Below are 10,398 nucleotides of genomic sequence, written 5' to 3'. Positions count from 1 at the left end.
TTTCCAGTTGAATTCTTTCCATCCTGGGCTGTGGGTAATCTTAAAACCTTTTTCTGAAATCTCCTCCCATTTCTCATCTTCAATAACAACGGTCATGTCTAGTTAAAATTTTTGCTTTATATCCATAGAATTGTCAGAGAAGTGTCCCTGTAGATGTTTATATATATTAGATATAATCTTCTTTTTATTATTTTCCTCTACACATTTTATCAGAAATAGTTCCAAACATAGTGTATTATGTTTCAAAGTAGGCCATTCTTTGTGTGATAAGAGGTAATCCCTTAATTGTTAGTACTTATAGAAGTATTTTGAATGTAATCCATATTTATCTTGTAGTTGTTTAAATGACTTCAGGTTTTCTCCAGTAAATAACTGATTAATTCTTAAAAGGCAGGAAACTTTTTAACTATACCCTGAAGTCCAATGGAATCGGTTACATTAAAAGGCCAATTTTCTACTATGTCAAATTTGATTTGGCTTGTTCACACTGCAATGAGTCCCCTTTAACTCAACCTTTGCCTGCATAAATTTTGTGTTTGTTTTAAGCAAGGTCTTGGTTTCAAAGTTTATTTCACAGAATCGGGCAGCTGGTTCCAGAAACCTTCCTGAAGCAGCTTCTCTGGATGTCTGTGCAAACCTACAGAAGAAATTAAAGCATGAACCAACAGATCTCACATTAAAAAAAGCCACCCGCATGGTTACCCAATGAGGTCATTAATAATGACACCTGGATTCAAAATCATTTCTGGCAAGTTAAAGGGAAAGCCACTGTGCTCCTGGTTAGAAAATAGTGATAATGATGACATCAATAATTACATAATTCTAAGCAGTTTGGAGAATGGCTGATATCATAATTTGGAGAATGTTTCATAAATGTGCGTGACTGGTGGTTGTGACCAACATTGTTTAGCAGGATTGTGTAATATCTTTGCACGAGCAAACTGCAGATTACAAATAAATCAGTTTCACAAGCAACATGCAGCTTGTCCACCAATATTCTGTGCAGTCTACTCTTATAGCAGGCTCTTAGCTTTAGCACCAGCTGCACAGTTTACAGGATTTGGAAAATGTAAACTAAAACTGCACTTAAACACATCAGGGCCACTTTTCAAAAAGCAGGGTTAGTTCTAAGATAAATTCTTAAGTACACTGGCTTTTTACATTTCAGAAAACTAAGAAGCCATTACACCGAGAAAAATGACAGAATATAATAACGTTTTTTGAAGTAAGCCCCAGTATTTCCAAGTTTTAAGCCAGGACTTACAAAAGATGTGTTGGAAATGGCTTGTCTTTTTCTGAGAGAAGCTGGGTCATCCAAATACCTTAAATTGTATGTCCTATTAATTCACCTTTCCCATTGTAAACAGTAAAAACACTATCCATAAGCATGTGGCCGCAGAAGACAATCACTTGCACTGTGTCATTGACTTCAGAGCAATCCTTTAAACGGAGCGTGCATGCAGCGACAGTGGAGAGGAAAAACTCCCTTGCAATAGGAATAAACCTCCAGCAAGACCAGGCCTGGTGAGAGCAGCTTTATACTGAGGCCACCTGGGGGTTTGAGACAGAAGCAGACATGCAAAAGGAACACAGTGCCTGTAAATTTAATGGTCCAATTAAGGTAATTTAAAAAATCAGGACATTTCCTCACTTTCTAAAAAAAAAACCCGGGACGCCCGGGACAGGACGTGAAATACGGATATGTCCTGGGAAATACGGACGTTTGGTCACCCTAACTTATGTGGAATATTCAAGTACCACCATGACGGACAATAAAAATACTGCAATATGCTAATTTTGCCACGGAAATAGTTTGCAATGGAAAGAGCTGTTTATTATGTATAGTTTGAATGATAATTATGTTTTTATATCTACCTCTACAAACATGTTTAAACTATTGTTGAACAATAAATATTGTAAATTGCAGTATTTTGCAGCCAAAAATAATTGCTGTGGATGGACTCAAGGCCATATGTAAATGCAATGTATAAATAATAAAAACTGCTCTGTAGAAAATGACTTTAGTGAACAGAGTATTAGTACGTGTAGTAATAGGAATTGCGATACAATAAAAAAGGGACTTAATTTTTAAAAACTTGAATAGTTGCAGCTCTCTTTGACCATCCTATTAGAAATGTATGTATCTATAATATTTTATAAGAAAATAAGAAGCTAATAAGATAGATGTGATAGACAATGAACAATGCCTAGCTGAGTAGGGGACATCTTCAAGCTAAGATAATTATATGCACCAAAGTCGGTATAATTATTATATATTACAAGAGTTTATTATTTTAAACCATTGTAGTATTTGCAACGTTTTTTAGTGTCTTTGCAGTAAAAGGTTGTTACAAAAGGTTTATTGGTAGATTTGGGACAATTATTCAGTAAAAAAGGTGCTGCAGATATTTCAAAGGGCAACAAATTTGAATAAATTATCTAAACAAGAAACAACAAATAAAAAATATATATATTTCAAGAAGAATGGGCATTTTCTAAACATCAATATGCCCTTGATCAATTTGATAAAGAGCTGATTCTGAGAAAAACAGGCTGAAATGTACACAGGAAATACTCCAAGATAATTAAGAAAATAACACAGAAACAGATTCTCCCAACAACTATGTGGCAAACCATTTACACTGATAAACATTTTATGCCTGGTAATCACAAATCTTTAATAAAATGTAACTTTTTTCACTACTTTATTTACATCCCTAAGGGGATTTTTCTAAGACTACAGTTGTACAATTTCACCTGTCACAGACCAACTTGGTCTCTCACTTCCACAAACATTAGCATTTTTAAGGATGTTCATCACAAGCCTCCTGAAAAACAAAACTATGACTTTTTCAACCAAGAGCCATCTAAGCACAACACTAGATCCTCATTTCTCTCCATATCCACCCTGCGGCTCTTTACATCATGTTATAAAGTGAATTTAAAAAACAGACTTTAAAAAGCCCCAAAACAGGAATTAATAGTCATTGGGGATAACACATTTTGTGTAAGAATTTCCATTTCCTGTTTTTTACTCTTATGGTAGTTTTTATTTTAAGAGCATAAATATTTGTCAACATGCTCTATTTTTGAGCCAGAAAACCAGATAGTCAAGTTCTTTTTCTTTTTTCCCTTTAAGCATCATGCAGCAAACCACAACAACCTTTTGGATAAATGAATTTTTAAAAGGAGGGAAACATTTTGGGGTTCTTGCATCTCAGCTTCCAGCTGAAGCTGAAGAAAAGAAATACAATTTAAAGTTAGAAAAAAAAAACGCAATCATTTAACTGAATAAGGATAATATTTCATGCTTTAGGATCTCATGTTTCCTCATCTAATTTATTCCCACACATCGAGACAAAGAAACTCCATAGATCGATTTAGTGAGATTGAAGTTGGCAACTGTCTCCGATTGTACAGTCCAAGTGAAGCAAGTGAATTAAAGACCTAGTGGTGTCATTAGTCATCAAGAGTAATTGCATTTACAGGATTGTCTGGTAACTGAAACGACACTTAAGATCCAGAGCAGGAAACCTCAAATGGCCTAGTGATAGACCACAGCCCTAATAGATGAGGAAAATAAATAAAATAAATTACAGGTTGGTATGAAATATCAGATCGGACAAACAATGTTGTGACACAGGACTTTCCAGAAGTAATAGTAAACCTTGTAAAGATTGCAAAAACAGGTCCCATATTAAAAAAAAATTATAAATATGAACTTTAACCAATGGGTAAATATATATATATATATATTTATTTATTATTTTTTTTAATATAAGATATATAAGTATTACATTATATAAACTCAAGGAGTCACTGTGTCACCTTTCACTGGGTTTGAAACATCTAGAGGAAAACATTCAAGAGGAAGAAGTGACTCAAATGTTACGTGGTGACGAAGACAATAATTGCCAGTCATTACCCCATGTTAGGAAATTGTCAGACATCTCATCTGATTACAAAAGTGATATAAAAAAAAAAGTCAACATGAAAGAGAAAGCATTTGTACTAAATTAAACTCGACACATTAGGAAGATTTTGAATTGTATCATCTTGCACATTAGAAAATAATCAGGGTAACTTTAAACCTCACAAATGATTAAAGATATCCTCCTAAGGAAAACAACAGAACGCTACGGAAAATGCCTCTGGTTTAATTTCAGCTTTGGTGTGGGAGCAGGGATTGTTTATTTGGAAGGTATCGCAGCAAAGATTGGGTGTGGGAAACCAGGGGGATGTTTCTCCTAGTTTTCAGCTCAACAGTATCTCTGTATTCAGTCCATCATTGGGAGTGTCTGCATACCTCCCACCACTAATTTCATTGCTCACAGACCAAGTAAGGCAAAGCCAATCCACAATGTGAAGGAAACCTCACTACAGACTGATGATGGGGATTGGCTCAGTGAAAAGGAATGCACATTGGGGAAAAAAAAAAAAAACAATAAAGATGCCTTGTTGGCAGCAACTAGATGAAAGATATGCAAAATGAGGTCTTAATTAAAAGTTGCAAGCAGAGTTTCTTCCTTGTACAGTTGAGTTGTTAGAGAAAATATGAAGCTGACAGAAGACAGTAATGCATCCAGCCTGAGATTCATTTCATTCCATTAAAAGGTTTTGACACAAATGCCAGTAATCAGTATTACATTAAAAATAAGCAACACCACACTACTATGTTAGTGTCAAAAGAACATGGATAGGCATGCCTAGGTTATTTTAAACCTAAACCTCAATCTTAAGGTATTAATGATTAAGAGCCTAATGGTAATGCCATATGAAAAGGTTTGGGCACCCCTGTTAATCCTAATTATTTTTTTATTTCTAAATATTTGGGTGTTTGCAACAGCTATTTCAGTTTGATATATCTAGTAACTGATGGACACAGTAATATTTTAGTATTGAATTAAGGTTTATTGGATTAACGTTAAAACAAAACTTGACAGGTGCAAACATTTGGGCACCTCAGCAAAAAGAGACATTAATATTTAGTAGATCCTCCTTTTGCAAAAACAACAGCCTCTAGTCATTTCCTGTAGCTTTTAATGAGTTCCTGGATCAAGGGATTTTTGACCATTCTTCTTTGCAAAACAAGTCCAGTTCAGTTAAGTTTGATGGTCATGGACAGCCTGCTTCAAATCATCCCACAGATGTTCAATGATATTCAGGTCTGGGGATTGGGATGGCCATTGCAGCACATTGTAATTGTTCCTCTGCATGAATGCCTGAGTAGATTTGGAGCAGTGTTTTGGATCATTGTCTGGCTAAAATATCCATCCTTGCCGTAACTTCAACTTAGTAACTGATTCTTGAACATTATTCTCAAGTATCCGCTGATATTGAGTGGAATCCTATGCAGCCCTGAACTTTAACAAGATTCCCAGTGCTAGCATTGGCAACGCAGCCCCAAAGCATGATGGAACCTCCACCAAATTTTACAGTGGGTAGCAAGCGTCTTTCTTGGAACGCCTTTTCATCAGTCCACAGGACCTTATTCCAAAATGAAGCTGACTTGTCCAAATGTGCTTTTGCATACCTCAAGTGATCCTGTTTGTGGTTTACTTGCAGAAAAGGCTTCTGTCGCATCACTATCCCATACAGCTTCTCCTGGTGCAAAGTGTGCTGAATTTTTAAATAATGCACAGTGACACCATCTGCAGCAAGATGATGCTGCAGGTCTTTGGAAGTGGTCTATGGGTTGTTCTTGACCATTCTCATCATTTTTCTTATCTGCTTCTCCGAAATTTATCTTGGCCTGCCACTTCTGAGCTTAACAAGAACTGTCCCAGTGGTCTTCCATTTCCTCACTATGTTCCTCACAATGGAAACTGTCAGTTTAAATCTCCGAGACAACTTTTTGTACCCTTCCCCTAATGACTATGTTGAACAATCTTTGTTTTCAGATCATTTGGGAGTTGTGTTGAGGTGCCCATGATGAATCTTCAGAGGAGATTCAAACAGGAGAGCAACTTTAAATACATTGTCTAATGATTGGATACACCTGGCTATGAAGTTGAAATCTTAATGAAGTTACCAAATCAATTTTGTGTTTCAGTAAGTCAGTGAAAAGTAGTTAAGGGTATTCACATCAATAAAATGATTAAGGTACCCAAAATTCTGCACCTGTCAAGTTTTGCTTCAATGCATATTGCACATTTTCTGTTAATGCAATAAACCTGAATTCAATACTGAAATATTGTGTCCATCAGTTATTAGATATATCAAACTGAAACAGCTGTTGCAAAACACACAAATATTTAGAAATAAAAATAATTAAGATTAATAGGGGTGCCCAAACTTTTTAATATGACTGTATTTTCAGTATGATTGAAGTTTATAAACAAGAGGTCAGAGAAATAATAACATTATTTTATTGATCTCACATTAGTGAAATGCATCTCTGCTTTTAACCCATGCCCTTGGGGAGCAGTGGGCTGCCATTATAAGGCACACGGGGAGCTGTGTGGGGTTAAGGTTCTTTGCTCAGGGACCCAGAGTGGCAGTCTGTGGAAGTGGGGCATTGACTCAGAACGTGTGGATTCCAAGTGCAATGCCCTAACCACAAGGCCGCCACTCCCCAGGCATAAATAAAGATAAAAGGTGTAGATAAATCTGCACCATAATGCATCTTTTTGCTACCAACTTTTCTGTCAGACCACTGTAGAGGTAAGCAGTCTATGTAGACCCCATGTCTTAATGTGACAGACTACTTTGTCATCCATTACATTTAAAACATAAATCAGATTTTTAGGAGTAGCATCTCTGTGGTGTTTTGGTTGTTTGTGTAAATATATTCATATATTTATAGACTATGTCCGGTCATCTTAGGTTTTCATAATCAATGTATTCAAAACTGTGAAAAAGGAGTCATTCTGGAAATTTGGCAATTATAGTTCTAATTTTTTTTTTTTTTTTTTGAGGTTTTTCTGACAGTAGGCTGACAGGAAAGCGGGAATTAGAGAGGGGAAGAGTCATGCAGCAAGGGACCAGAGGTCGGATTTGAACCCAGGTCGGTCACGTCGAGGACTAAGGCCTCCATACATAGGTCGTGTGTGCTAAACTCATGTGCCACCTGCACACCAATTATAGTTGTAATTAATGAGAGAATAGAGTATTACAAAGAAATAAATAAACCTACCGAGGCCAGGCTGCAAATACATCAACATGAAATTCAGCATGCTTGTTAATGACTGCCATCAGGAGCTAAAATGATCTGAAACATCCTCCCATTCCCACCCCCTGAAAACAACATTGTTGGAATTGTGAGCTTTAGAGTAAATGTTTAGGTGGCGAGTTCTAAACATTTATTCTAACCCAGCAGAACTGAGTCTGGTCCAAGTAACTGGTAAGGTTTAAATTTAACATCTGCCTTCATATCGATCCTTCACTATTCACTTACAATTTGTCTCCTACTTCTCCTTGGCGACAAATCCTGATAATAACTCAGTACTTCTTGAATGCAATATTGTGTCTTCAAATCAACATAATAAAAAGCAACTTAAAACATCAGATTACCAATTTGTCTGACTTTAACCTGCCTTTAATCAATGCTTGTTAACAGCAAGTGTGCCAGGATAAGATATTCTTAATACATTACTTTAAAAAAATTCTAATTCTTGCAAAGAAATCAGAATCACTTGGTATTGGTAGGACCAAGTTTGACTAAAACTACAAATCTCAAAGTGCAATACTATTTTACTGTGTTGCTTTGGGGCAGAACAGCTGATCATTGGTTTGGTTTCTCCTGGAGACCCTTACATAAAGTGCAAAGATGGTTTCTTTCCATTTCTATTTGATTTTTCTCCGAAAACATGTGTCTGATGTACCACAAAGATGGTTAAAGGTCCCATTTCAAAAGCCTGGTTGACATTTCCTCTTGTAAAAGTCAGTTTTAGGATGTTAAGTGAATCACTCAACTCATCATTTTTACAGGATCCGCTTCTTAAACACCACTAAAAACCATCAAACCTCATTATTATTGCATAACGGAGCACAGGTTGAACATTTTAGAACTTAAGTGTTAGACTTCAAATTTGCTTGTCTACCATTTGACAGCAAAAAGCCTAAACTTATCAATATTTAAGGCCAGTTTTCGGTTTGTGAACTAGTACTGTAGCTTTCGAGTGTTGCGGTGGTTTTCTCAGTTCTTGTTAGAATGCACCTCCTGAACTGAGTCTTCGTTGGGAAACTTTGGGATTTTCCATGAGCCTCAAAATAATATCCAACATGACTGTTACAAACTTATGCCTGCAGCAACATAATTAGCATTTTATCAGATTGCACAGGCAGTACAGCACAATCAGCTAAGGTGTTGCTACTGTACAGGAGTTCAACTAACTCTAACCAAACCCTACCCAAAAAATAGCTGCAGTCTTTACATTTACAAACATAACCCTGTTAATTTGAACATGGCTTAATAACCGGTACAGATTTTCTTCACACACACAATTTCTATTCAATATAATTATGACAACGTGCATATGGCTGAAGGGAGGGTGCAGTAAACGGAGATGAGAAAAAGCCATTTTTATCTCAGTTTTATTTTCCAACCATCAAGCAATTCATTTCCATATCAGGCTCAACCCAAAATGTCAGCATTACAGCTCAACTTGTAACAACTGTGTCCATGTTTGCAAATGAAACTAACAAGTACCACTTGGAGAGCAAAACCTCATCAAGAGGAAGAGCTGAGAAAGGTGGAGGTGTATGACCCCAGAGGCTGGTGCCTCTGACATTTAGGATCAACTTGTAAATCTCAGGTAGGCACATGACTCAAAATGGATTTCATGTTCCATACACACATTTTCCATCATAAGGGTTTGAACATTAGTGAAGTATCTTGGCATTGCTGTCGTACCGTTGGCAGCAGCAGCAGCGGTTTATAGAGTTACTGAGCTCAACTTCTGTTTGGCCATTTTCTTCCTGCACAGGAAAATCTTTATGACCCTGAAGGAACTTTTGCAAGTCAGTCAACGGGAACCCATGCCTCTGGTAGTTCTGCAGACAGAGACAAAAGAAAATATTTAAACTTTTCAGATAAAGTTTAAAATAATCTTTGAAACTGAACCAGGTAAAACACCTAAAGGTAACAGACAAAAAAAACAACAACTTTGATTTAGACTCATGAACAAATCGCAATTTAGGAGGGTTGTGACCATTTCAGTAAAATTAAAGCAAAGCACTAAAACAGGGAGGGTGGTTAAAATTAATGGGAAGATGGATGGAGCCAAATACAGGACCATTCTGGAAGAAAAAATGTTGGAGTCTGCAGAGACCTGAGAGTGGGACGGAGATTTATCATCCAACAAGACAAGGGTCCAAAACATTAACATCTACAATGAAATGGTTGTTAGGATAATTAAAGCATTCCTTTAACATGGTTCATAAATATACATATCTAGGTGTTAGAATGGCCAAGTCAAAGTCCAGAGCTGAATCCAATCGACAAGCTGTGAAAAGAACTGAAAACTGCTGTTTACAAATGCTCGTTATTCAACCTCACTGAGCTTAAAGCTGTTTTGCAAGGAAGATTGAGCAAAACTCTCAATGTGCAAAAGTAATCACAGCAAAAGTTGGAGCTATAAAGTATTAACTGACGGAGGCTAAATCATTTTGCACACTCAATTTAACAGTTTTTGTTTTGTTACAAAAGTTTAAAATATCCAATAAATTTTGTTCCACTTCATGATTGCATCCCGCTTGTTGTTAATTCTTCACAAAGGATTACAAATTTATATCTTCATATGTGAAGCCTGATATGTGACAAAATGTTGAAATGTTCAATATGGGCAAATACTTTTGTTAGACACTGTAAATGCCAGCTGTTCTCTTGCTGAACAGAACATTTTAGCTTAGTTTGCTCTTGTGTTTAAGAGGAGCTCAGACTGGTCCCAAAGGCTAGGTCACATGACTCATTCAATGACTTAGTGCAACCAATTAAAAACCAGAGGGGTCCAAACAAAGAAAAACAACAACCAGTAAAGGTCCGGAGACATTTTTAATTATAATGCCTTATTCTAAACAGCATTAAACACTGAAATAAAAGGAGGTGGTTATGCATCCAAGTTATACATTGAATTTTTAAATACAAAAAGATAAAAAAAAAAATAAAAAATAGAAAGTTTTTCCATTTTAAAATTTAAATTGTTTTTGATGTAGAGAACAACAATCTTTCAGTTTGGTATAAAGACAATTTCCTGAATCAATTTTTATGAACTTACCGTTTTTTTTGTTTTTCTTTTTTATGGCTTAACAAGAGCAGTGGGCTTTACGCCGCCCTGCAAGGCTTTAAACCTGGGTTTGAATGGAGACAAAGCCATTCTAAAGCACATATCAAGGTAGGGCTGGGCGATAATTCAATAACGATATATATCGATCGATAGACGTGTGGCGCAATAGAAA

General features: G+C 36.2%; 1 protein-coding gene across 1 annotated transcript in view; it reads right to left on the bottom strand.

Moving 5' to 3' along the window:
- Window positions 1–8,534: 8,534 nt before the first annotated feature.
- The window catches only part of mcoln2 (mucolipin 2), a 14,834-nt gene continuing 12,970 nt past the window's right edge, over window positions 8,535–10,398 (bottom strand). The window contains exon 11 of the mRNA XM_015378655.1: window positions 8,535–8,994. Within this exon, the coding sequence (XP_015234141.1) occupies window positions 8,824–8,994 (171 nt within the window). The 3' untranslated portion in view covers window positions 8,535–8,823. The remainder of the gene's footprint in view (window positions 8,995–10,398) is intronic.

The sequence above is a fragment of the Cyprinodon variegatus genome, unplaced genomic scaffold (assembly GCF_000732505.1).
Source record: "Cyprinodon variegatus isolate N-32 unplaced genomic scaffold, C_variegatus-1.0 Scaffold176, whole genome shotgun sequence".
In the NCBI taxonomy this organism is placed as follows: Eukaryota; Metazoa; Chordata; class Actinopteri; order Cyprinodontiformes; family Cyprinodontidae; genus Cyprinodon; species Cyprinodon variegatus.
This window is presented reverse-complemented; position numbering and strand designations above follow the sequence as displayed.